Here is a 27620-nt window from a genome sequence, read left to right on the forward strand (position 1 = left end):
TTTCACAGCCTTATACCAAGAAACCCATTAATGTCGGACACAGTCCACCCGGGGTCTTCTTTTTGAAAAATAAATCGAGATACTCACAACACTCGCTTTCCCCCTCCCGCAGCGTGCCAGCAGGATTCAGGCGTGAGTGGAGAGGCTGAGTGCTTAACAACCCATTTTGCCATGTGCAAGGTGGAAGATTCAGAAATTCTGTGGGATGATCACCCTCTGTTAAACTGAAGCAGTGTGGCCTAGTGGATAGAGCATGGGCGTGGGAGTCTGATGGACCTGGGTTCTAATCCCGGCTCAGCCACTTGTGTGCTGTGTTACCTTGGGCAAGTCACTTCACTTCTCTGGGCCTCAGTTACCTCACTTGGAAAATGGGGGTTAATACTGTGAGCCCCATATGGGTTATGGACCTCGCCCAACCTGATTAACTTGTAACTACTCCAGTGCTTAGTAGAGTGCCTGGATCATAGTAAGCGCTTAACAGATGCAATTAAAAAAAAGTCAAAGCGCCTTAAGCTCCTAAAAATACCACAAGGGCCGTTTCACTGCCTCCATCGTCATTATCGTCTTCATCACGCTCAACCTCGTCATCTCTGGTTTAAGGATGCCAGGAGTCTGTTCTGAATTCTTCATTCTAACTCAGATGGGTCTATTTTGGATCTAATAAAGACCCACACTAGTCATTTTCTGCTTTTAATTCCTGTTTTGGGGGCAGCCAAGTTGGGTCATTGGGCCTGGATTTCCAGTGTAACCTTTATGGCCACTTAAATTAGGAAGGAAGGAATAAAACCTAACCAGGAAAACCTGATCTGCTATAGTCTGAAAGGGGAGCTGCACAGGTAGCTATCCAGAGTCCTCAGATTCCTTTGCCAACCAACGTAACAATTTATATGAGGTTTGGAATGTGAATGTCAAGTGGGTGTCTCATATACCTAGAGTAAAACTGTTCGGTCGGGAGCATTGTCTGCTGCCTTAAAGTTCCATTTCTGCGCAAAAACGATCTCTCGGTAAGGACAGGGATACGACTGGTCCAAACTTGTAAGTGTCCATTTATTTAAATGGAGGTGTAAAATAAGGATCTTGTGCTGTAAGGTAGAGGAGGGTTCTGTGTGCCCTGTTTTCATCACCTTCCAACTCGGTTCACCGTCGCCTAGGTTACGAGCGGTACAACGCCATGCGAGCAGACCCAGCCCTTTGCTTCCTGGAGAAAGTCGGCATGCCGGACGAGAAGTCCCTTTCGGCGGAACAGGGCGTCACCGATGGAGCACAAGATGTTGCCGATAGGTAAGGGGGGAGACCAGCCTCTTGGTTGGACCCCGGAAAGCATAGCTCCATTCCCCAAATCCCAACGTCCCTCATCTGTAAATCCCTTATGGACAGGGAATGTGTCTACCATCTCTGTAATATTGTACTCTCCCAAGCGCTCATGACAGTGCCCTGCAACCTGTAAGCACTGAAAAATTACCGTTGATTGACTGACTTCTAAGCCTCCTAGTTGCCTCCCAGCGCAGATATATACTTCGAGACTTGTTCATCTGACTTCAGTTTTTTCTAAGATGATTAGCCGTTTTCTCCCCCTCTGCTTCCTCCCCCGATAACACTTGTTTCTTCTTCTGCCCGTGCCCTCTTAAGCACCCGATCTTTAAGACAGCAGCGAGTTAGATGGCTTAGCTCCTGCTTCGGAAATAAGTCTTGCAAGGTTGTAAGATTGGGGCATTTTGGAACAATTTCTTTCCGAGTGAGCCCTGCTCAAAGAACGGTTCTTCGTGCACTTGTCTGGAGACGTGCATCTGTTTGTGGCTTTCCCGACCTAGAAGTAATTTCACGCATGCATCTGGGTTTATGTGGGAATGAGCTGGAAAGCCATTAAACCCATCTTGCATTCTCCCAGCCTGGCAGATCGGAAGCCTCCCCAGGCATTGGCCTATTGTTCTCTAATCCTCCTCGTCCTCATCAGTGGTATTTATTGAGCACTTACTCTGTACTGAGCACTTGGGGGAGTACGATACAAGGTTAATCATATTCTCCAAGCCGTGTATTTGGGCTTGTCGAATCAACCCCAGGATGCCTCTTCCGTAGTCTGATTTTATTTTCTCTCTGGCTCCTGTTTTAGAAGCAGTACAGATAAAGAAGAGAGCGCTGAAGACAAGTTAGATGGACTACAGAAGCACTCGGTGAGTCAAATATACGGGAGGTGTTATGTATATTTCAATCAATCAGTCGCATTAGTACTTTCCAAGCACTTAGTATGGTGCTCTGCACACAGTGAGCGCTCAATAAATACGATTGATTGAATGATGAGTGAATGGACCGAACATTTTTTTTTTTTAGAAAAGGGATCCGGACATCAGGGTGAAGTTTGGACTGGAATAGGGAGAGCAGAAGGCTGGGAGATCAGTGAGGAGGCAGATGAAGTAGGGCAGGATAGGAGAAGCGTGGATCGGTACAATAATGTTGCCAACTTGTACTTCCCAAGCGCTTAGTACAGTGCTCTGCACACAGTAAGTGCTCAATAAATACGATCAATTGAATGAATAACACTTTGGATGGAGAGGAAAAGGTGGATTTTAGCGGTGTTTCGAAGGTAGAACCGACTGGATTTGGCAGCGGATCGAATGTGTCGGTTGAACGAGAGAGATGAGTCAAGGATAATGCTAAGGCTACGGCTTGTGAGACAGGGAGGGTGGCGGTACTATTTATAGTGATGGGGAAGTTGGGAAGGACAAATTTTGGGTGGGAAGATGAGGAGTTCTGTTTTGGATGTGTTTAGTCCTGGCTGCTGGACCAGATTATGAACAGTGTGCTGGAACCCAGATGCCAGCTGCCCTTTTCCTGCATTGTAATGAGGTAGAAAGGAAAAACACTGAAAAAAATCACTTCAGTTAGAAACAGGAGGCATTTTCTTCATCCCCGTCTCTTCTCCTTTTCCTCTCTTTTTTCCCCCCCTCTCCCACTTCTAGGTCTGGAGCAATTGTGCCTTCCCCTCACTTGCTTCCATAATTGCTAAATATAGTGAACATTGTAATGATGCCTTTGTCATCCAGCGTATAACAAAAAATGCAAAGAATAGTTTAAGTTCATAGTATTTAGTGCTCATGTGCAAAGCGCTAGGGTTGATGCGGAATATTCATATAGGACACAGTCCCTGTTCTACCTGGGGTTCACAATCGTAGACTCATTTTAAGCCCATCCTTGACAAAATGGCAGTATTTTTAAAAAATTCATTCCAAAAAATGTATCTAAGTGCATATGTAACAATGCGTGGCATAAGGAATTATTAGGGAAACTTGTTTTTGACGGTTTGTACATATTTATTACTCCATTTTACTTGTACATATCTATTCTATTTATTTTATTTTGTTAATACGTTTGGTTTTGTTCTCTGTCTCCCCCTTCTAGACTGTGAGCCCACTGTTGGGTAGGGACTGTCGCAATATGTTGCCAACTTGTACTTCCCAAGCACTTAGTACAGTGCTCTGCACACAGTAAGCGCTCAATAAATACGATTGATTGATTGATTGATTGATTCACTGAATAATGGTAGTGAACAAGCAGTTAATTCCCTACCCAGCGGAACTTTACAGTGATGATTCCTCTGTTTTCTCTTAGGAAAGCTCCAGTTCCTGTGGCGAATTTGAGAAGAAGGATGACCTCACGGCAGGTGAGACTATGTCCTGAATACAGCAAAGGAAACCAATTGTCCAGTCTCGCTTGCGCTAACCACTTATCAAGAAGATGGCCAGGATCGCTAATTACTAACGCTCTCAGTGTGGGCTCAGCTTTAGGTCATCCCAAGGTCTGTAACAAAATAGCTTTGGCAGGTTCCATTTAGACAACTGGAATTCCTCATTCTAAAACTAGAAAGCTAACAGTATCTTCTCTTTTTTGGGAGGTCTTCAACAGAATAGCTTTGGCAAGTTCCATTTAGACAACTGGAATTCCTCATTCTGAAACGAGAAAGCTAACCCTATTTTCTCTTTTTTTGTGGTATTTGTTAAGCGTTTACTCTGTGCCAGGCACTTTACTAGGCACTGGGGCGGATACAAGCTAATCAGGTGGGACAGAGTCCCCGGCCCATGTGAGGCACCCAATCTTAATCCTCATTTTACCGATGAGGTAAATGAGGCATGGAGAAATGAAGTGACTTTCCCAAGGTCACCCAGAGCGGACAAGTGGCTGAGCCGGGATTAGAACCCGGGTCCTTCTGATTCCCAGGCCCATGCTGTAGCATGTAGGTGGGTTCAGGAGTGCTGGAATAGTCGAGCGATATGAGGAACACAAACATTGACAGGAGTCCCGGGAGGAGAAGGCTGCAAGCGGTGCCGAGAGTCAGGTGCACTGGGGAGCGAACTTTACTCGTCTCGTGTCCCGAAGGTGTCTCTCACACTCCCCCAGGAGAGCTACCAATTGGCCCAGGAGGCCGGCTGACCTCTCTGAGCGTATGTCTCTCACACTCCCCCGGGACAGCTACCAATTGGCCCAGGAGGCCGGCTGACCTCTCTGAGCGTATCCATGAGCGGGGCCCATTAACGCAAGCCCGCCGTGACCCAGGTCATTCATTCATTCCTTGTCATACTTACTGACGTAATAACTGTGTGCAGAGCACTGTACTGAGCGCTTGGGAGAGTACAAAATAAGAACAGACACATTTCTGCCCACAACGAGCTCGAGTCTAGAAGGGAGGACTCCTGAAACAAGGCAGCGACGTGGAAAACGGCTGCTAAGAGAAGCCGGTTAGTTCATTCCCGCCGGTTCCTTGCCCGACCTGGGGCCCGAACAACTATGTTTTGTCCAAACCGGGAGTTCTTTTCATTGCAAACAACCGACCCTCGTTTCTTCCTCGGCTTGTAAACCCTAATGTCCTCGCTGATGTTTGAAGCCCAGGATGGCTCCGACCCAGACAAATCGCCCTGGCCCGCTGCCTCCGCCCTCACGGCCCGACTGCGGCGTCTCGTTACTGTCTACCAACGCTGCACCCGCAAGGAGCCCACCAGACCCGAGGTCCTGGTGCCCGGCGGCCAGGGCTATTGGTTGCAGGAGGAAATGTTCCGCCGAGCCTCCGAAATGGACCCCGTCAGCAAGGAGATCCAGAAACGGTAAAGAACCGCTGCCAGAGGGTTGGACCCTGTGGGGAATTGGAACAGCCCTATTCCTCATCTCACGTTCCCTTCGATCGTAATAACTGGTGCATTCCTTAAGCGCTTACCGTGTGTCGAGCGGTCAGTCGGTCCATCGTCTTTACTGGGCGCTTGCTGTGGGCGGAGCGCTACAGTTCAACAGAATGGCAGACACGATCCCTGCCCACAACGCGCTTACGGTCTAGAGGACTGTACTGGGCGCTTGGGAAGATGCAAGTAAATCGGAGCTGGTATGGGCCCTATCCCACGTGGGCCTCACAGTCTAAGCAGGAGGGAGAGCAGGTATTGAATCCCCGTTTTGCGGATGAGCAAACTGAGGCACCGAGAATAATAATAGTAATTATAATGATGGTATTCGTAAAGTGCTTACTATGTGCCACGCACTGAGGTAGATAAAAGGTCAGTCAGGTTGTGGGGCTCACAGGCTTGATCTCCATTTTACAGATGAGGTAACTGAGGCCCAGAGGTGGTATTCACAAAGTGCTTACTATGTGCCACGCACTGTTCTACGCATTGAGGTAGATACAAGGTTAATCTGGCTGTGGGGCTCACAGGCTTGATCTCCATTTTACAGATGAGGTAACTGAGGCCCAGAGATGGTATTCATAAAGTGCTTACTATGTGCCACGCACTGTTCTACGCACTGAGGTAGATACAAGGTCAGTCAGGCTGTGGGGCTCACAGGCTTGATCTCCATTTTACGGATGAGGTAACTGAGGCCCAGAGAAGTGAAGCGCGTTGCCCGAGGTCACACGGCAGACTCGTGGTGGAGCCGGGATTAGAACCCAGATTCTGTGACTCCGAGGCCCGTGCTGTATCCACTGTGCCACGCTGCCTCTCCCTTCCCCGTTCTCTATTCTCCGTTCATCACGAACCGGGACAACAGTCAATCCGGTTGGTGCCGTGGATGAGTGGCCATTCATTCCAGTTTAGAAAGACGGCTGCCTCAGGCCATTGACCAGGCAGCGCATCAATCAGGTCTGCCAGTGGTGGAATGTACTGAGCACTTACTGTGTGCAGAGCACTGTACTAAGCGCTCGAGAGAGTACAATCCAAAAGAGCTGCTTGTTACGTTCCATTGTGCTGCTTTCAAGCAGTGACCTGAAGACCGTAAAACTTGTTGTGAGCAGGGAATGTATCTATCAACTGCTGTATTGTACTCTCCCAAGCACTTAGTACAGTGCTCTGCACACAGTAAGCACTCAGGAAATATGATCGATTGACCGGCCGGCCCAGGGGGTCCAGTTGGAGGTGATCCTTGCCTGAATTTCCAGGTCATAACCTGAGAACCTGGTCCTCTCGGGAGACGTCAGAAGTTCCGGAGGTGGGAGATTCTTCCAGGGCAGGCGTAGGCCTCTAAGATGTCTCAGGACTCAGTTTGCCCAGGGGTAACATACTTTCCCAGGAAACGGTAGCAGTCCCCCAACAGATCTGGTCTCCATCCACCTAGGTTAGAGGATCTCTGCCTTCATCCCACTGGCGAAAGTGGCATTGCTGCCATCCTCTACTGTTTATGACAGTTGTGGTATTCGTAAGCACTTACCAAACACCAAACACTGTGCTAATTGCTGGGGTGGAGTCAGGATCATCAGATGAGACCAAGTCCTTGTCGCTCATGGGGCTCAGTCTAAATGGTGTTGAGGGTGGGGGATTTAATCCCTAGTTTCCAGATAAACGCAGAGAAATTAAGGGACTCGTCCAGTCATACAGCAGGTAAGAGCCGGAGTCGGGACTAGAACTCAGGTCTCTTGACTCTCTGCTTTTTCCCCCAAGGCCACGCTATTTCTCAAACTCCTCTCTGGGGAATTCCACGATTCTTACACAACAAAGTGAATTTTACACCTCACAGATGTCCTGTGGCTATCACGACCACACTGTCTTGTATATTAATCTCAATACTAGGGGAAATAAAGGAAAGTAGAAATACAGTCAGTTCTCCTCTGACATTGGGGTGGCACTCTTAAAAAACACCACTTGGAGGGAAACCCACGTTGTTGCACTCATGCTGTGTCCAGGGCTGCATCAGACGTAGTAGTAATTATTGTATTTGTTAAGCACTTAGTCTGTGCCAAAGTACCAAGCGCTGGAATAGATGCAAGAAAATTGGTTTGGACACAGTCCCTGTCCCATATGGGGTTCACACTCTTAATCCCCATTTTACAGATGAGGTAACTGAGGCCCGGAGAAGTAAAATGACTTGCCAAAGTTACAGACGTGTGGTGGAGCAGGGATGAGAACCCAGGTCCTTCTGACTTCCAGAGTCATGCTCTCTCCGTTAAGTCACGCTGCTTCATGGTGGAGGCTTTGATTTCCCCCAGAATTCTCTTCATCCTCCCTGTATCAAAGCAGTCGGGCATCCAGGATATCAGGGGAGTCCTACTGTGGCATGGGAATGATGCATGGTGACTCCATTCCCACATTAGTTCCTTACTCTCCAAAACACTGGGGCCTAGTGGAAAGAGGACAGTCCTGGGAGTCAAGATGCCCTGGATTTGAATCCCACTCCCCCGTTTATCTGCTTTGTGACCTCGAACAAGTCCTTAATTAACAATAATAATAATAATGGTATTTATTAAGCGCTTACTATGTGCCAAGCGCTGTTCTAAGCACTGGGGAGGTTACAAGGCGATCAGGTTGTCCCAAGGGGGCTCACAGTCTTAATCCCCATTTTACAGATGAGGGACCTGAGGCCCAGAGAAGTGACTTGCCCAGAGTCACACATCTGACAATTGGCGGAGCCGGGATTTGAACCCATGACCTCTGACTCCAAAGCCTGGGCTCTCTCCACTGAGCCACGCTGCTTACTCTGTGTCTCCTGATCTGTAAAATGGAGATTAGATACCCACTCTCCCTCTTAATAATGATGGTATTTGTTAAGCGCTTACTATGTGCCAAGCACTGTTCTACTCAGACTATAAAACCTGTGTGGGACAGGGACTGTGTCCGATTTGCGTATAAAGTACATACCCTAGAGTTTAGTCCCTGGCGTATAGTAAGTGCTTAAGAGGTACCTAGTCCTTGGCATATAGTAAGTGCTTAACAGATAACACAGTTATAATCATTATTTTATTATTGTGATCCTTTTGGTACCATGAGGGCTTAATGGGTGGGTGAGCGGTCCGGGTGTTTCTTCTCTGTAATGTCACATCTGAACTCGGAGACGCCGATCGATTCGTTCGGTTCAGTTCAGTCCAGGTCTGGCACGGGCCACATCGTGACAAATTGTCATTCCTTTCTCCTCCCTGTCCCCGCCGCCATCCTCAAGGTGGACGAGACGAGAGCAAGCCGACTTCTACAGAACCGTGTCCTCCTTTGGCGTGGTCTACGATCAGGAGCAGAAGTCCTTTGACTGGACCCAGTTTCGCCTCATTTCTCGCCTGGACAAGAAGACGGACGAGAGCCTGGAGAAGTATTTTTACAGCTTCGTGGCGATGTGCAGGAATGTGTGTCGCCTCCCTACGTGGAAAGATGACGGTGAGGAAAAGGGACCCGTCAGAATACCTAGAGGAAGCCAATACGGAATTGTGTTATTTTAAAATCTTTGCAGTAGCTTGTTGAGAACTCCTCTGTGTTCTTTTTTTTTTTTATGGTATTTTTTTAAGCACTGACTATGTTCCAGGTACTGGAACCTATACCGGTACCTATTTTATTCAACCTATTCTCTGGGCCTTAGTTCCCTCATCTGTAAAATGGGGATTAAGACTGAGCTCCCTTGGGACAACCTGATCACCTTGTAACCTCCCCAGCGCTTAGAACAGTGCTTTGCACATAGTAAGCGCTTGATAAATGCCATTATTGTTATACCTATACAGATACCGGTGGCTCAATGGAAAGAGCCCGGGCTTTGGAGTCAGAGGTCATGGGTTCAAATCCCGGCTCTGCCAATTGTCAGCTGGGTGACTTTGGGCAAGTCACTTTTCTGTGCCTCAGTTACCTCATCTGGAAAATGGGGATGAAGACTGTGAGCCCCCCGTGGGACAGCCTGATCACCTTGTAACCTCCCCAGCGCTTAGAACAGTGCTTTGCACATAGTAAGTGCTTAATAAATGCTGGGGAAGATATAAATACGATTGAATGAATATAAGCTAATCAGGTTGGACACAGTCCCCGTCCCACATGGGGCTTACAGTCCTAATCCCCATTTTGAGGGCACCGAGGAACAGAGAAGTGAAGGGACTTGTTCGAGGTCACCCAGCAGACAAGTGCCAGAGCAGGAATTAGAACTCAGGTCCTTCTGATTCTCAGGCCAGTGCTCGAGCCACTAGGCCATGCTGTTTTTTTAGGTCCCCTTGTCTAGGGAATCTCGTAGATGAGGGAAGTGTTACGGTCCAGTTCTCAGAGAATGAGCTGTAGTGCATCCACGGATTTATACAGAGGCGGGCAGACTGTCCGCCCCTTCTTCGGCTGTCCGTGGGGGGTGTCTCACGACATCCCCATTGCCTCGCTTCCTCCCCCTTGGATCTTTCCGAACCATTTGTTGGAGTCACATACAGTAAAATGGCATTGCCAGAGAAGGCCAGCTTCCAGGCAGACATTCTGTGTGGGGTGTGAAGGTGAGCCAAGCGGGAGGAGAGAGCCGGAGGGAGACCTTTCCTTCCTGCAGCTATGGAAAGAGGATATAAGCTCGTTGTGGGAAGGAGATGCGTCCTGCTAATTCATGTATCGTACTCTCCCCTGCCCATAGTAAGCACCCAATAAATACCCTTGATTGATTGATAGATACTACAGCCCCACTCAACCTGAAGGGGAGAAGAGAGCCCTGCTAATTCTGCTAATAAATAATAATAATGATAGCATTTATTAAGCGCTTACTACGTTCTAAGCGCCGGGGAGGTTACAAGATGATCAGGTTGTCCCACGGAGGGGGGGCTCACAGTCTTAACCCCCATTTTACAGATGAGGGAACTGAGGCATAGAGAAGTGAAGTGACCTGCCCGATGTCACGCAGCTGGCAATTGGCGGAGCTGGGATTTGAACCCATGACCTCTGACTCCAAAGCCCGGGCTCTTTCCACTGAGCCACGCTGCTTCTGTAGTTGGACTTGCTCTCAAAAAATAAAACGAAAAGACGAAAGCCGACCTACTCATCCATAAATAATTATTGACGAGGGTCTTGCTGGCCAAATCCTTTTGTGCTACTAAAAGTGTTTGGCCAGGTACAAATGTACTAATGATATTTAGGGGAAATTCTTTCTCCTGTGCTACGCTTTCCATATTCTAAGAGTCTTAAATAGTGGTTTATAATGTACGGGGCGCAGTTTATTGATTTGGACACGGTCTGTGGCCCGCGGAGAGTTCACAGGCTAGAGCGTCAGGGAGAGTAGGCCCAGAGGAGCGGCGTGGCCTGGTGGATAGCCTCAGAGTCAGAAAGACCCGGGTTCTAATCCCGGTTCTGCCACTTGCCTGCTGCGTGATCTTGGGGAAGTCAAGTCTGTTCCCTCATCTGTCGAATGGGGATTAAGACTGTGAACCCCATGCAGGGACTGTGTCCAACCTGATTAGCTTGTATCTTCCCCAACACTTAGTACGGTTCTTGACACATAATAAGCGTTTAATAAATCCCATATTTGCACGTAATAAAAGACAGTATCTGCTCCCTTTATTCACCCCTCCCTCAGCCCCTTAGAACTCACGTCCATATCCGTAATTTATTTAAATATATCACTGTCTCCCCCTCTAGACCGTGAACTCGTTGTGGGCAGGGACTGTGTCTTCCGTCTTGGTTATATTGTAACTCTCCCAAGTGCTTAGTACATAGCTCTGCACAGAGCAAAGCACTTAATAAGTATGATTGATTGATGATTGATTGAAAAGACGGGATTTGATAATAATAACAATGGCATTTGTTGAGCGCTTACTATGTGCCAAGCACTGTTCTAAGCGCTGGGACAGGGGATACAAGGTAATCAGGTTGTCCCACGTGGGGCTCACATTCTTAATCCCCATTTTACAGATGAGGGAACTGAGGCCCAGAGAAGTGAAGCGACTTGCCCAGAGTCACACAGCTGACAGTTGGCAGAGCCGGAATTCGAACCCATGACCTCTGACTCCAAAGCCCGGGCTATTTCCAGTGAGCCACGGTTCACATCGAGTCAACCCATCTTGGAGGCCCCAGTTGGTCTAAAGACAACAGGAGGCAACATTACCTAGTGGAAACCGTGCAGGCCTGGGAATCGGAGTACCTGGGTTCTAATCCCGGTGCTTCCGCTTGTCTTCTGTGTGAACTTGGGGAAATCCCTTCACTTCTCCGTGCCTCAGTTCCCTCATCTGCAAAATGGGGATTAAGACTGTGAGCCCTATGGGGGACGGGGGCTCGCGTCCAACCCGATTATCTCGTTTTCCCCCCAGTGCTTAGGACAGAGCCTGGCACGTAGTGAGCACTTAACAGATACCACAGTTACCGATAATTATCATTCCTAGGCTCGGTACTGCTTCCGTTGGAGCTCGCGGCTGGCTCTTGGCTACGGAACCGGCCCTGCTCGGAGGGGGCCGGTTGGAGTCGGGCTTGGAGTCGCCCTCTTGTAACTGACCCAGAGGGGCCGACGGCGGGGGGAATGCCGGCCCGCGGCGCCTCCGTCACTAAAGGTCTGTCCGCTTATCTGCCCCCCGCCAGGCCCCCCGGATCCCGGGATCTACGTGGAGCCGATCACCGAGGAGCGCGCCGCCAGGACGCTGTACCGCATCGAACTCCTGAGGAAGGTCCGAGAGCAAGTACTCAAGTGCCCTCAGTTGGCCGAGCGCCTTAAACTGTGCAGGCCCAGCCTCTACCTTCCCGTCTGGTGGGAGTGCGGGAAGCACGATTGGGACCTGCTGGTGGGCACCGCCAAGCACGGGCTCAACCGCACCGACTATTACATCATGAACGACCCTCAGCTGTCCTTCCTGGACGCCTATAGGAACTACGCCCAGCACAAGAGGACCGGGGCTCAGGGCTCGGAAAGCCTCTGTTGCTTCTACCAGACCAACTCGAAGCTGTACGAATCCCTCACCTACCACCCGACGGAGAGGACTCGGGAGCCCGGGGAGAACGAACCCGGGAACCCGGTGACGGCGGACGGCGCCGACGAGCGCCTCGGCCGCCCCGAAGACGGCCCGCCGGACGGGACTTGCGAGCACCTGATCTCCAGAGTCCAGGATATCATTTCCGTCCACCCGGGCGAAGGCTTATCGCCCGGGGCCTACGGCGAGGCGGCGTTCGGCGGGGAGCCGGGCTCACTCGTTCGGGAGAGCCGGGGCAACCCGGAGACCGAGAGAGAGGCCGTTGCCGGATTTGGGAGCAGAGCCCTCGAGGACGGTCCGGGCATCTGGGTGGCGAGGGCCGCCAGAGACCCCTGTTTCCTTGGAGGCTTGGAAACGGGAGGCGAGCGGAGCAACAGTAAAGACGAATGGCAGGTACCGCTCCCCTCTCCCGGGAAGGAAAAGACCCTCGACATGAACACCCCGACACAGAGACCCGACCCCAAGAGGCCCCCCGAGGCCAAACGCGGCAGCAGGCGGACCCCTCCCCGGGACCACGGGAGCCTGAGTGGGTTAGTGGAGATCTGCAGCCTCAGCGTCTGTAACTCGGAGAGGAAGCTCCCCTCGGAGCAGCAGTTCATCGACCTGTTGGAAGACAAAAGCCTCGGAGGGCAGAGCCCCAGCGACGACGAAGAGGACGAGGACGAGGAGGAAGAGGAGGACGAGGAGGAAGAGGAAGAGGAGGAAACGGGGGCAGCCGCCCTGCGGGAAAGACTGAGGGGAAGGCCGGAGGTTGCGAAACCGCCCGACCCCAACGCCCCCGCTCCCGGGGGGCTGCACAGGGGTGCCGTCGGGGAGGAGGCGGCGGCCAAGAGAAGCGACCCCGAGCAAACGGACGGCGGCCCGGGGGAGCCGAGGTGCGTTGGTCGCGCAGCGTCCGAATGTCACCGCCAGCCGATAGACAGGGGGAAAGCCGAGGGGGGAAATGATGAATCAGAGGGGGAGAGTCCCAGGGACTGGGACAGAGGCCGGCACAAAGGCAAAGCTCTTGACAATATCACTACACAGGGTGGTGCCGCAGCTGTCCCATCAGAGCCCTTGAATACAGACCACCGGCTTTTCCCAGAAGACCCCTGGGAGGCCAGCGCGGGAAGGAAGCCCCGTCGCACCGCGTCTCCTCCGGCGGGGAGCGAGCTGAAGCAGGAAGACCCGGAGTCGGAGACCAGGGAAGACGGGGAGGAGAAGGACGGGAGCTGTCTGAGTCAAGGTACGGTTCCCGAGCCCCTGCCTTGGCCCGGGCCAGGACGGCTTCGGGCAGGGCGAGGCGACAACGCTTCACTGTGGCCCGGCTGTTCGGAGGCGTGACGGAGTCGGGGGCCCGGCTGTCCGGAAACCCCCGAGCCCTCGGTTTGACCCAGACGGCCCCTCGGACACCCTCGTTCTTGGCGGGGGAGGCCGTAGGTTCCCTTTTCTTCGGTTTAGGGACCCCCGATGCTGATAAAATTTGATTTCTTTTAAGCGGGGGAGAGTGAGAAATTTTTAATGGAAGTAATTAGAATTCTTTGGAAAGGAACAGAAAATCAGCCAAATGAGGAGAAGTTTTTTGTTTTTTAAAAATGTCAGGGCAAGAATGTCAGTGATGTCAAGTCGGGCAAGTAATAGAAAGGATCAAAGAGAAAAGGCATCTTGATCCACAGTGAGTCCAGGAGACCCGGATTTGGCTCCAAGAAACAGCCCTAGGGCCCCACGGAAAAGCATTCTTTTAAAGAAGAAAGACGGCGGGGATAGGTAGCAGCTGCGCAAACTGGAAGATACTTCATAAAGTCGCAAAATATAGGTGGAAATGCCACAAAAGAGGGAATTATGTTGGCTTACCAGGGAGGAGGTAATACTTTCAGGAATACATTCAGATAAATGAAAACCAGCTATGCAAGATATAAGGCACAGCCAAGAAAATAGTGCGGCCGCCTTTAGATTCAGGCAGCCAAGGAAAAGCAGTATTGCCCCTGGCTGGATGGGAAGCAACGTGGTTCGGGAAATCAGAGAACTTGGGTTCTAATCCCGACTATGCCACTCGCCTGCTGTGCGACCTTGGACAGATCACTGTACTTCTCTGGGCCTCAGTTTCCTCATCTGTAAAAAGTGATTCAGTACTTGTCCTCCCTCCTGCTTAGACTGTGATTCCACGGGGGAGAAGGACTGTGTCTGATGTGATTATCTTATATCCACCAGTGATTGGCCTTTAGTAGGAGCTTAAATACCCAAATTATTATTATTATTATTACTATTATTAGAGAAAATAGATGCCCCTAGACGGCAGGGCCTTGCCTCTTCCACAGAACGGGCCAACTCTGATTTGACACCTGGGGCAAGTGGCATCAAGTTAAAGGGTGTTGTGATGCTCTAAAATGAGGGTGATTAGAGAAAGATTATATAAGTAAGGTGTTCAAGTGTACATGCAAGGCAGCATGGCTCAGTGGAAAGAGCCTGGGCTTTGGAGTCAGAGGTCATGGGTTCAAATCCCAGCGCCACCAATTGTCAGCTGTGTGACTTTGGGCAAGTCACTTAACTTCTCTGTGCTTCAGCTATCTTATCTGTAAAATGGGGATTAAGACTGTGAGCCCCCCTCGAGGGACAACCTGATCACCTTGTAACCTCCCCAGCGCTTAGAACAGTGCTTTGCACATAGTAAGTGCTTAATAAATGCCATTATTATTATTATTATGCAAGGGTACTGCAGCAGCATAGCCTGTGGACACGGGCCTGGGAGCTAGAGGACCTGGGTTCTAATCCTGGCGCCACCATATTGCCTGCAGTGGGACCTTGCACATCCCATAACTTCCGTGTGCCTCAGTTCCCTCATCTTTAAAATGGGAATTCAATAACTTTTCTTTCCCCCTAGTTAGATTGCGAGCGCTGTTGGAGCCGGGGATTGTGTCTGACATGATTATCTTATATCTTCCCCGGCATTTCACACAGTGCTTGACACAATGTAAGTGTTGAACGAATACCACAGTTGTTATAATTATTATTTTGAAACTCACAGGCGATGAGTGAAATATCGAAGACTGAAAAGGGGCAAGTTACAAATCAAATCTTGGGAACGATAGATTTATCACCTCAGCTTTAATGCTGGGCCCCGGATACAGAAATGTAGCTAGAAAAGTCAATCAACGGCCACACTCCCTAGTACCCAGTAGTACGGTGGGGAATGCTTTGTCGGGTTTCGGGCCAGAGAAGCTGTTGAAGGGCCTGTCTTATGAATGGAGGTAGCACTTGGTCTCTGCAGCACCAGCGATGGTCGTGGTGAATAGGCTGATCAATCAATCAATCAATCAATCGTATTTATTGAGCACTTACTGTATGCAGAGCACTGTACTAAGTGCTTGGGAAGTACAAGCTGGCAACATATAGAGACAGTCCCTCCCCAACAGTGGGCTCACAGTCTAAAAGGGGGAGACAGAGAACAAAACCAAACATACTAAAAAAATGAAATAAATAGAATAGATAGGTACAAGCAAAATAAATAAATAAATAAATAGAATAATAAATATGTACAAACATATATACAGGTGCTGTGGGGAAGGGAAGGGGGGAAGGAGAGGGGGACAAGGGAGGAGAGGAAGGCTGATGACCGGAAAGTGTGATTTCAGAAGAAAGGCCAGGGAACAGGGGTGAACCCGAACACGTTTCTAACTGGAATGCGGCCTCTGCCAAAGGCAGCAGTCCGTCAATGGTATTTATTGAATGCTTACTGTATGCAGAGCACTGTACTAAGCGCCCAAAGTGCAGTGAGCCGGGTTGGCTCCGGGGGAGGGAGGTGGGGTAGATGGCGATTAGGTAGTGCTTGAGCAGGAGGCCTCCCAGGTGGTGCCCCTCTTGCAGAAGCCCGGGTAGACAGGTCAATACCCTCCCTGAAGGGCCGAAAGGGCTCTCAGCTGCCGCAAACAATTTCCGGGCCAGAATGGAAGTTTTTCTTCACCGGAGCCGAGGTCCCATCAGCTGAGGGTTCTTGCCATCACTACCTGCAGAGGGTGTGTGGAAACTGGCAGTTTCCAGCAGCACGGTGTTGGCTATGGGAAGTTCAGCTTCGTGTAGGTGTCAAGGTCATTCGAGTCCTGACCAAAAACAGGCAGGAGAAGTGGGTCCCTTTGGCTTCTGCAGAGCCCAGGGGCCACTTTGTAGGTACAGAGAGGCAGCCGCACTTAACTCTGAGCAACTGAGCTCAGCTCCTCGGTCTATCAGTCGTGTTTATTGAGAACCTAGCATGTGCGGAGCACCGTACTAAGTGCTTGGGAGAGTACAATGTAACAATAAGCAGACACATTCCCCGCTCACAACGAGCTTGCGGTTTAGAAGGGGAGACAGATATTAATATAAAAAACTAAAACACGGTTACGTACGTAAGTGCTGCGAGGCCGGGAGAGGGGTTTAATAAAGGGAGCAAGTCAGGGTGATGCAGAAGGGAGTGGGAGAAGAAGAAAGGAGGGCATAGTCAGGGAAGGCCTCTGGGAGGAGAAGGGCCTTTTAATAAGTCTTGGAAGGTGGAGAGAGTAATTGTCAGATAAGAGGTGGGCGTACCGGGACGGAGACAGGACGTGGGCGAGAAGTCGGCGGCGAGATAGATGAGATCAAGTTACAGCGAGAAGGTTGGCGGTAGAGGAACGAAGTACGTGGGCTGGGTTGTATTAGGAGAGTAATGAGGTGAGGGAGGAGGGGACACGGTGATTGAGTTTTCTAAAGCCAGTGGTGAGGAATTTCTGTTTGACGCCGAGGTGGATGGGCAACTGCTAGAGATTCTTGAGGAGTCGGGGGAAACGTGGCCTGAAAGTTTTCGTGGAAAAATGAGCCGGGCAGCAGAGTGAAGTATGGACCGGAGTGGGGAGAGACAGGAGGCGGGGAGGTCAACCAGGAGGCTCAGACAGTAATCAAGGCTTAGGATAAATGATTGATGTATTAGCGTATTCCGGCTTTTCCCGTTCCTCCCATCGGGCTCCTTGGCGTTTGATTAGAGAGGAGCATCTCAAGAAATGTAAAAGAGTTCGTAGGTTCCCTAAAGGCATTATAGAGGACTTAATCTAGTTGATGATGAAGGATATTGAAAAAAAATTACTATAAAGTGGCACCTGAGCTCTGGAAAGAAGAGCAGGACATCTAGGTCCCAGGGACCTAGGGTAGCTGCTTTCCTAGAGAGCCCATCTTATGGGTGCAGGAACTCCCTAACCCCTGAGGACTCCAGGGCAAGTCCTGCTAAATTTGGGGCTGTAGAGAGGAGTGGGTGCCCCCAAGGAGGGTGTGGCTCAGTGGAAAGAGCACGGGCTTTGGAGTCAGAGGTCATGGGTTCAAATTCCGGCCCTGCCACTAGTCAGCTGTGTGACTTTGGGTGAGTCACTCAACGTCTCTGTGCCTCAGTTACCTCATCTGTACAATGGGGATTAAGACTGTGAGCCCCATGTGGGACCACCTGATCACCTTGTAACCTCCCCAGCGCTTAGAAGAGTGCTTTGCACATAGTAAGCACTTGATAAATGCCATTGTTATTATTATTATGGGCAAACGTGAGGTCAGAAGCAGTCAAAGCACACCTCTCCTCCACCCTACTCCACCTCTGCAACCAAGGTGGCAAGAGGCAGGGCCGGTGTCTGCGCCTTTCTCTTCCCAAGTGGACTGTGAGCCCCATGCGATACGGGGACTCTGTCCAACCTGATTAATCCATGTATCTATCCCAGCACTTAGTACAGTACCCAACACGTAGTAAGAGCATAACAAATACCATACCAAAAAAAAGTGTGGGGGGGGGGGGGGGGGGGGATGCTGCCAAATCGAACGCGGAGCAAAGCACAGGGGAAAACAAAACAGGCCACCTGATGCCGTCTGGTCTAGTAGCCAAAACAGGCGCTCCGGGGCTCACTGTTAACTTACTGACTAAGTTTTGAGCCGCAGGGAAATTATTCTAGAAGGTGAAGTGTAGCTCAATACAAATGAACATGTTGTTGGTAAGAGTCCGTCCCATCCAGGTACTAATCAGTCAGTCAATCAGTGGTATTTATGGGGCGCTTACTATGCGCAGAGCACTGTTCTAAATGCTTGGGAGAGTAACAGTTCAACAGAATTAGCAGTCGCGTTCCCTAGTCCAACTTTCTCCTCTAATTATACGTCAGGAGAAGCCAGAGTCATGATTCAGCGGGGCAGAGCAAAGTCCTCAGGAGTCTGAAAGACCAGGATTTAGGCCGTCAGTGGAAAGAGCACGGGCTTTGGAGTCACAGGTCATGGGTTCAAATCCCGGCTCTGCCACTAGTCAGCTGTGTGACTTCGGGCGAGTTACTTAACTTCTCTGTGCGTCAGTTACCTCATCTGTACAATGAGGATTAAGACTGCGAGCCCCACGTGGGACCACCTGGTCACCTTGTAACCTCCCCAGCGCTTAGAAGAGTGCTTTGCACATAGTAAAGGATTAAAAGATTATACACCAAAAACACTTATCGAGTGCCAACCTAGGGGGTGGCACCAAAGGGAGTTCCTCAGGAGCTGGTGAGTGTCAGCGTGGCAGGCAGGAGGAGACGAGATCTGGAATTGGAGTGTGCTTGATGCCAAACTTCCCAGGACCGTCCTCTGATATCCAGGCCTTGCTCAAGAACTGGGAGAGTTCAGGTGGGCTTAATTTGTAGTCCCTGGTGGGGGCAGTTCCAGTCTCCCTGTCCTAAGCATCGGCTCCTACCCTCTAAGGAGATAGGAGGGGCCTGAGCTTCCTCATGTAGCGGAGCAGAAGTTCCTGAGATAAAGTTCCCGTTTTCTTTTGCTTCGTGCGTTTTTATCGCTATTCTTGACAGCTTTGTAGATGTAGCTTTGAAAAGAAACAAGCCTAGTCCCCGTCCAGAGCTATGCGGTCAGCCTGAAATGTTCTGATTCGCGACTGGGGCGAATCCTAAAGGTCATCATCATCATCAATCGCATTTATTGAGCGCTTACTGTGTGCAGAGCACTGTACCAAGCGCTTGGGAAGTACAAGTTGGCAACATATAGAGACAGTCCCTACCCAACAGTGGGCTCACAGTCTAAAAGGGGGAGACAGAGAACAAAACCAAACATACTAACAAAATAAAATAAATAGAATAGGTGGCATCCTTTTGCTGGCGTTCTTAAACCAGAGGCGCTAAAACATGACCCCATTGCCTCACCCTCTTCATCTGCCAAGGGATTTTTGAATTTGACACCTACTGATAGAATCTTCTAGGCGATTGCAGCTCCTGGAGCAGAAATGAAAACGGCGTCGGGCAGCAGGGAAGCCTGTGGCATATCAGTGTCGACAGCCAAGCCTTTAAAGGAAATCTCGCCGTCACCCACAGTGCCATCTTTGAAACCCAAAGAGGAGAGAGACAGAGGCAGACAGTCATTTACCAAGTGGGGTAAACTGTTGGGAATCTCTAGGTTTCCTGCAGGGAAGAGGATGACTGCTTAGGGGTCTGCTTGGGTTTTTCCACCACACACAAAAAAAAAGCCGCATGATTTCCAGAGTAGCTGCTGACTTCCAAAAGGAAGCCAATACATCAATAGCTATAGTGAACCCCCGGCAGTGCTCCCGGAATGGAGCTTCAGGCTACAATATGGAATGGCAGATATTGCCACTAATGCAAGGGAAATTCAAGAGAAGTTCAGGGAAAGGGTATCAAGGCATCCACCGAGCATTGGCAACCGCTGGCAGGGTAGCACGCTTAGATGTTCTGCATGGCAGACCAGTCTCTAATAGTGCCAGTTTTCTGCCTCATTTCACCTAAACAACTCGAGCTACCCCTCTGGGTGCCCACTGGGATCCTGTGCCCCTTGACACCCAGTAATGTCTCGCTTCCCTGGGGTGGCAGGACTACTGCAGGAACAGTGGCCACAGGGCAGGAGAGCATTGCGAGAAGGGACAAGAAAATGGGTAACTTCCTCTTTCTCCTTTCATCTCACAGAAATTGCAGGGCAAGGACAAACCTTCAGGAGTTTTCAGGGCAATTAGCAGGAATGGGTGAACTGTGAGATTTCATTCAGTTCATTCAATAGTATTTATTGAGCGCTAACTGTGTGCAGAGCACTGTACTCTGATTTAAAGTTGTACTCACTGTACAGAGATTTAAAGGGAAGACAGGAGAGCAAGTCCACAGTGGCATATCAGAAGGGAGAGGTGAGGCAGGGAGACAGAGCAGAGTCCGTGAAGACCTTGGAGAGGCAGGATGAGTAAAAAAAAAAAAAAAAAGCCAGGCCCATAAAAGGGAAGATATCTCCAGGGATATTTCATAAATCCAGAGGTTTCTTTGAATTGAGTTGGCTAGGCGTATAATTCAAATGAAAAAGCGTCAGGTTAGAGCTGTAAAAATATTCCGGGTCTTCAAGTTCGGGGACATGAAATCTCCACGTCCAGCAAAGGATGTGGGAATAACCAGGTATGGGAATTTCAGCCGACTCAGAGGAAAGCCAGTTTGTTTCTCCAGGAAAATTGAAGGACAGATTCTACCCTATAATACTAGTCAAAAGAACCGTGGAAGCCAGTGGATCTGGGTTCTAATCCCAGCTCCGCAACTTGCGTGCTGAGTGACCGTAGGCAGGTCCTTTAATAGTCTGTGTCTCATTTACCTCATCTGTAAAATGGGGATGAAATAAAGACCTGTTCTCCCTCCTACTGAGACTGAGCCCCATGGGGGACAGGAACTCTGTCCAACCCGTCGATCTTGTTTCTACCCCATTACCAGTCATCTTCATCGTCACAGGAATCTGAGCCCTTACTATGTGCAGAGCACAATTCTGAGCGGTTGGGAGAGTATGATAAAGCAGAATTGGTAGACACATTCCCAGCCCGCAACGAGCTCACAGTCTGGACAGAGAGCCAGGCATTCGTATACATAAATAATTTACAATATATAATTTATAGATATGTACCTAAGTGCCGTGGGCCTGAGGGTGGGGTGAATTTCAAATGCCCAGAGGTCACCGATCCAAATGTAAGTACCCCACCATTTAGTACGGTGTTCGGTATGTGGTAAGCTCTTAAATATTATTACCATTATTATTGTTATTTTAATAATAATTAATCTGATGGGCAAAAATCTGTCGAGAAGGGACGAACCTTCCAAGGGAACTGGAACTCTTGAAAGAGCCTGTTAGTCACGCGAGTCTGAGTGCCATATTTCCTTAGACCTTGAGCCCTCTTGAAATGTGTACGGCCACAGACCGGGCTAATGCTGTTTGCAGGACATGTTTAGTAGGGATTTTGAGACTCAACTGAAGGTTTAAATGCCTCCGCCATTCATTTTGACACTTGTTGCTCAATCAGCGTGCTGTCCCCGCATTTCAAAGGACAAGTGTTGCTTGTCATTTCACAGAGAAAAGATGTCCACAAATTATCCTGTCTTGGGATCTGTCATCTCTCTGCTCATATCCCCTGTCATTACTGGTAAGTGGATCTTTCAAGATCCATTTCATGTTGACGATAAACTACCCCTACCCGAAGCTTGAGAGAATGAATTGCATTTCGGTCTGTTTGCGTCGGAAATCAGTGTAACCGACGAAAGTGTCTTTGCACCATTTCTTATATGAAGTCGATCCATTTTATCACCTTGTCCTTCGATGTCAGGGGCCTTTTGGACCTCATTCCCCCCTCATCAGTGTCAGCTTGACTGCGTTTTTATGCCATCCAAAGATTTTCATTCAGGGGTTTCGTGCTCCGGTAACGTCCGTCTGTTAGAACACAGTGTCAGATTTTCCATCGTCACCCGTACCAGATATGAAAAGTCGTTTAATCCCTTCCCGCATGCCCAGGCTAATGTATCCGCATTTGAGACTATATGCGTGTTTATTGGGTTTGTGGTTTTTCATCTCGCCTCAAGGCTCGTTCTCGTTTCATGAAAACTCCACCCTAACTGTTGTTAATTTTAAAATGGATGAGCATTTATGAACGTTCACAGTATTCAGTGATGCTTCAATGAACTGGTGACTCAAGCCGAACACGCTGTTTCCCTAAAGGGACAGGACTGACGTCGTGAACTCACGGGACAGGGGGCTACCTCCCCCCGCCCCCCGTCCATATGACTGTACCTTTGGATTTTTCCCAGATTTCCCAGGGAAATATCTGGAAGAAGAAAGTAAAAGCTCCGCTTCTGGGATCGCAGGAGACATCGGGGACGACTTTAACGATGGCAGAGCACCCACGATCGCTCAACTTCTCCAGGAGAAAACGCTCTATTCCTTCTCCGAGTGGCCCAAGGTACATTGCCCTCCAGATCTCATAAGCAGTCAATCAGTGCTATGTATTGAGCGCTTACTGTGTGCCAGAGCACTGTACTAAGTGCTTGGGAGAGTACAGTACAACAGAGTTGGTGGACACATTCCCTGCCCACAATGAGCTTACAGCATAGAGACAGTCTACAGTTTAAATCGACCTCCTCCCGCCGTCCTGCACCCCAAGGCAATCACGGTTCAGAGTAAGGCAACCTGTGTCCCGCCAGCGTTCAGCAGAGTGTTCCAGCTTCGGGAAAGTTTTTCAGAAGGAGCTGAAAGACGTCACGTCACCCTGTGCCCCCCAAAAATACACACCCTCTTGGGCAGGTCAGGATGCGTCCTCGGTTGCCGGGTTCAGCGGGGCCCCCCGCACTTAGGATATCCTGTGTCCACCCCATCCTCAGCATCTGGAAGCTTCCTGAAATCGCCTCCCCACTCTAACCGGAGGCTGCCGACCTCCCCCAGAGACAGTGCCCTGTAAAAGGTTTCATGGCTTAAACCTACCACTGGTGTTTTTTGGGTTGTTTATTTTTTTAAAGGAATAACCTCTGCTTTGCTTAATCAGTAATTCCATGTGAGTATGTGTAGTGGCTGTGTGATTCAGCTCTTCAAAAGGGCCTTACAGGACTCCAGTTTCAAAAGTGATCGGGGTTGGCGCGGGGAAATGTTTGGAAATGGGGAGCAGTCAGAGTGCAGGGGGACATTTGCAGAGGAAAATCTTCCCGTTAAGGAAGTGGCTGCTAACCTGTACTTAAAGTTAATCCAAACCACAGCTTGGATCTTTAATAATTGGTTAAGCGCTTACTTTGCATTCATTCATTCATTGAATTGTATTTATTGAGTGCTTACTGTGTGCAGAGCACTGTGCTAAGCGCTTGGGAAGTAGAAGTTGTCAACATATAGAGACGATCCCTACCCAACAGCGGCTGCACCAAGTACTGTATTAAGCGCTGGGGTAGAGAGAAGCTAATCAGGTTGGGCACAGTTCCTGTCCCACATGGAGCCCACAGTCTTAATCCTCATTTTACAGATGAGGGAATTGAGGCACAGAGAAGTGAAGTGGCAAGTGGTGGAGCTTGCAAACCTGAACTTAAGACTCAATCAAAACCCAGCTTGGTCGTTAATAATCGTGGCATTTGTGAAGCGCTGACTCTGTGCCAAGCAATGTACTAAGCGATGGGGTAGACGCAAGATGAACAGGTTGGACACAGTCCCTGCCCCAACTGGGGCTCTCAGTCTTGCTCGCCATTTTACCGATGAGGGAGCCGAGGCCCGGAGAAGTGAAGTCACTTGCCCAAGGTCTCACAGCAGACAAATAAGTGGTGGAGCTGGGATTAGACTCCAAGGCCCGCGCCCTTTCCACTAGGCCACGCTGGACATACAGCCAGGGCCAAGGACAGGGATCTGCCCCTTCAGCTGCCTATTTCTGTTTACAGGACCGAGTGATAATTAACCGCCTAGATAACATCTGCCACGCGGTCTTGAAGGGCAAGTGGCCTTCGTCCTCCCAGCAGTACGACCCTCCGAGCACGTTGCCCGCCCCGGTGATAATGAGCGGCGGGGCCGTCCGGAACAGCCTCCCTGAGCCCAAACCACCCAACCCCGGCTTCAGCAACGGCACCTTAGTTGCCCAGATCCAGAAGGTGAGGCCACAGGGCACAGCTCCGACCGTGGGTTGAGGCTCGTGGGACACCGTCTCCGCTTGGTGCCCCCTCGAGTAGAACGCAATCGGTCGTATTTACTGAGCGCTTCCCTTACGCGGAGCGATATGCTAAGCGCTTGGGCAGCTGGTAAATGCTCTACCCCCGTCCCCCCGCAACGAGCTTGAAGCCCGGAGGGAGAGACAGACATTAATATAAATTATGGATGTGTACATGATGGTATTTTTTAAATCCATCAATGGTATTTATTGGGCGCGTACCGCGTGCAGAGCGCTGTACTCAGTGCTTGGGAGAGTACAGTACAACAGAATTAGCACTCCCTCCCTGCCCATAACATGCTTACAGTCTAGAGGGAAGAGTTGCGGGGCTGAAGGAGGGGTGCATAAAGGGAGCCATTCCAAGTGCGAGGGCGTCTGCGAAGGGAGTGAGAGAAGACGAAATGAGGGCCCAGTCGGGGAAGGCTTCCCGGAGGCCTTCAATAAACGGGATCCCAGACCCATTCCTCTTTCCGGACCCTCTTCCTTACCTCTTCACGGTCTTCCCGCTCATTTATAGCGTAAGATAAATAGGGACAAACTGGAAAAGGTGTGCATTTGGGAATCGCGGTTTCCCAACTAGCGTGAATTACTCCCCTCTGCTTACGCAACCCACTAGCAGCACTCTGTCCGAAAGATCCTTTTCTGCCTAAGCTATTTCATTCGTGTTCCACCAGCCCAGGTTGGACTGATAGTAATAGCAGTAGTAATAATATTTATTGAGCACCCACTGCATGCTGTGCATGGGACTTAGTGGTTGGGAAGTACAAAACAAGCAAGTAATGCATTCCCTCCCACAAGGAGCTTACAGTCTGCTGAACAGTTATGTGCAACACAGCCCTGTTATTCCCTTTTCTGAGGCAGTATAACTTTCGCTCGCTTCTGAGGCTTCTGTTGTTCCAGCCTAGATGCTTCTTTCTAGTTTCTTAACAGCAATAATGGTGTTTGTTAAGTGCTTACTACGTGCCAAGCACTGCTGTACTAAGCAATGGGTAGGCGCAAGATAATCAGGTCCCACATGGGTCTCACAGTCTGATTAGGAGGGAGAACAGGTATTGAACCCCCATTTTGCAGAAGAGGAAATTGCGGTGCTGAAAAGTGACTTGCCCAGGGTCACTCAGCAGACAAGTGGCGGAGTTGGGATTAGAACCCAGGTCCTCTGACTCCCATACTTGTATACTCTTTCCGTTAGGCCACGTTGCTTCTCGACTGTAATGACGAGTGTGGTCTTTCTGTTACGAAGTGCCAAGCACTGTACTAAGGACTGGGGTAGATACAAGGTTGAAAACAGTCCCTGGCCCATATGGGGTTCCCAGTCTAAGTAGGATGGAGAACAGGCATTGAATCCCCATTTTACAGATGGCTACACTGAGGCAGAGAAAAGTGACTTGCCCAAGATCACCCAGCACACAAGTGGCAGGGCCAGGATTAGAATCCATACCCCTTCCCCTAGGTCATATTGCTTCTTTCATCTTCTTTCTTGTGCATCTTCTTCTATCTTGCGCCAGGTTTGCCTTGGCTCTTTGCCACCTAGGAGAATCAATCAATCAGTCGATTTGTGGTAGTTATTAAGCTCTTACTGTGTGCAGAGGACTGTACTATGTGCTTTGGAGAGTACTATGCAGCCGAGTTGGCAGACACGTTTCCCTGTCCACGACTGTTCCCAGTCCTCTAGACAGGAAGCTCGTTGTGGGCAGGGAATGTGCTTATTATTGTATTGTATTCTCCCCAGCGCTTAGTACAGTACTTTGCACACAGTAAGCGCTGAATAAATATGATTGAGTACAGTGAGCTTCTGGACTAGAAGACGTCTAGGGGACGGCTAGGCCATGGCGGGAGCTCAAGAGACAAGCAACCGGGAGTATTTCTTGAGTGTTACCCTGTGCAGAGCACTGAACTAAGCGCTTAGAAATGGCCTCTGGACGCCGGGAGCGTGAGAAATGTTAATAACGCGACAGGTATTCACTTGGATCTCCATTTGGGGCCCACAGGAGAGCTTCCTGGCTCCCATGTTCGCCAAGGAGGAACGGAAGCCCAGGCGGCCGTACGAGTTTGAGCTGGACAGGGACGCGAAGCCGCGGAGCCTGGAGCCGTTTCCCACCCCGCACGCCCACCAGCCCGTCGTGCTCAACGGCTGGCGAGGGGAGACGGCCCTGGACCTCTCCTGCACCCAGGACGGGTCCCCGGGGCCACCCCCGCCCTTCCCGGGAACCACCAGCACCCCCAAGATCGGGGCCATCGGCGCCCTCCCGGGCTCCCTGGGCATGGACCTGTCTGGGATCCTGCAGGCCGGGCTGATCCACCCCGTCACCGGGCAGATCGTCAACGGAAGCCTCCGGAGGGACGATGCCGCCTCGCGGAGACGGCGCGGGAGGAGAAAAAACGTAGAAGGAGGGATGGACCTCATCTTCCTGAAGGAGCAATCGCTGCAGGCCGGGATTTTGGTGGGTACCCCGTTTTCTCCATCGAAAGAACATCCTCCTCCTCCTCATCAATGGCATTTATCGGACACTCGCCATCCCTCGAGGCTGTAAGCTCGTTGTGGCCAGCGGAAGTGTCTATCGACTCCAGTCTATCCCACTCTCCCGAGCACTTCGTATAGTGCTCTGTGTCCGATTGATTGATTAAAGAGCACTGTACTAAGCTCTCTGGAGAGTTGGGCGACACGTTTCCTGCCCACATCGAGCTTACAGCCTATGGAAAGGTGCCGAAAACTTAAGATGTAAGTCCATACACTCACAGAAGGTTGCACATCCTGTTCCTTCAAGTGGAGAAATAGATCAAGAGCCTTTTCTCTTTGAGGGAGGGAAATGCACACATCTGGCATTTACTTCTGGGGGGCATGGCCAGGAGCAGGTGGCGACAAGGAACCAGATTCAGTTCCCAAAGCCACTTGGACCACTGGAGCGAAATAGCCCATTTCTGGATTGCCTAGCAGTCAAATTTTGTCAGGCCAGGCCCCAAGCCGGAGGAGGTTTGGAAGGCTGGTCCCTGGAGGTGGAACTGGGAGTTCTTTGTCTTCCAGGAGTGAATGTTTCAGGGCCCTTCCCTGAGGAATGATTAGGATTTTTTTCTAGAACCGAGGACAGGGCCCTGTCCCCCTGCAAAAAGTCATCAGCATTGTGATTGGGGAAGTGTAGTATTTTATAAGCACCTACTTATGTGCTAAGCACTGAAGTTAATCAGCAATCTAAGCAGGAAAGAGAAAAGGTTTGGAATTCCCATTTTGCAGATGAGGGATTCTGGTCTCACTCCTGATTTGAAAGACTCCCGGGTTCTCTCCGGTGAGCCCTACCCAGCAAGACTAGTTCCAGAAGTCTCCAAGGGACTGCAGCCCCACCCCAAAGTTGTTTGTTCAAACGCCCATCCCTCTTCAAACTCCTTGAGTGAGTTGTCTCCGCCCGCTGTCTCAAGATTCTCTCTTTGACTCTCTCCGAACTGGCTTCCATCCCCTTCACGCCACAGAAACCGTCCTCTCAAAGGTCACAAATGATCTTCTTGCCAAATCCATCGGCCTCTACTGCATCCTAATCCTCCTCGACCTCTCAACTGCCTTCACACTGTCGACCACCCACTTCT

The 27620-nt window shown here is 50.1% G+C and overlaps 1 protein-coding gene across 4 annotated transcripts in view; it reads left to right on the forward strand.

The window, feature by feature from the left end:
- The window catches only part of CHD6 (chromodomain helicase DNA binding protein 6), a 174744-nt gene that overhangs the window by 138031 nt on the left and 9093 nt on the right, over window positions 1-27620 (forward strand). For 3 of the 4 annotated variants that reach the window (XM_038750443.1, XM_038750444.1, XM_038750445.1), the window contains 9 exons: window positions 1152-1281; window positions 2111-2171; window positions 3607-3658; window positions 4877-5093; window positions 8401-8609; window positions 11748-13358; window positions 22180-22331; window positions 23782-23988; window positions 26033-26485. In XM_038750443.1, the coding sequence (XP_038606371.1) occupies window positions 1152-1281; window positions 2111-2171; window positions 3607-3658; window positions 4877-5093; window positions 8401-8609; window positions 11748-13358; window positions 22180-22331; window positions 23782-23988; window positions 26033-26485 (3092 nt within the window). The remainder of the gene's footprint in view (window positions 1-1151; window positions 1282-2110; window positions 2172-3606; window positions 3659-4876; window positions 5094-8400; window positions 8610-11747; window positions 13359-22179; window positions 22332-23781; window positions 23989-26032; window positions 26486-27620) is intronic. The other variant, XM_038750446.1, reaches the window with a different exon arrangement.

Source organism: Tachyglossus aculeatus, chromosome 8, assembly GCF_015852505.1.
Source record: "Tachyglossus aculeatus isolate mTacAcu1 chromosome 8, mTacAcu1.pri, whole genome shotgun sequence".
NCBI classification, from domain to species: Eukaryota; Metazoa; Chordata; class Mammalia; order Monotremata; family Tachyglossidae; genus Tachyglossus; species Tachyglossus aculeatus.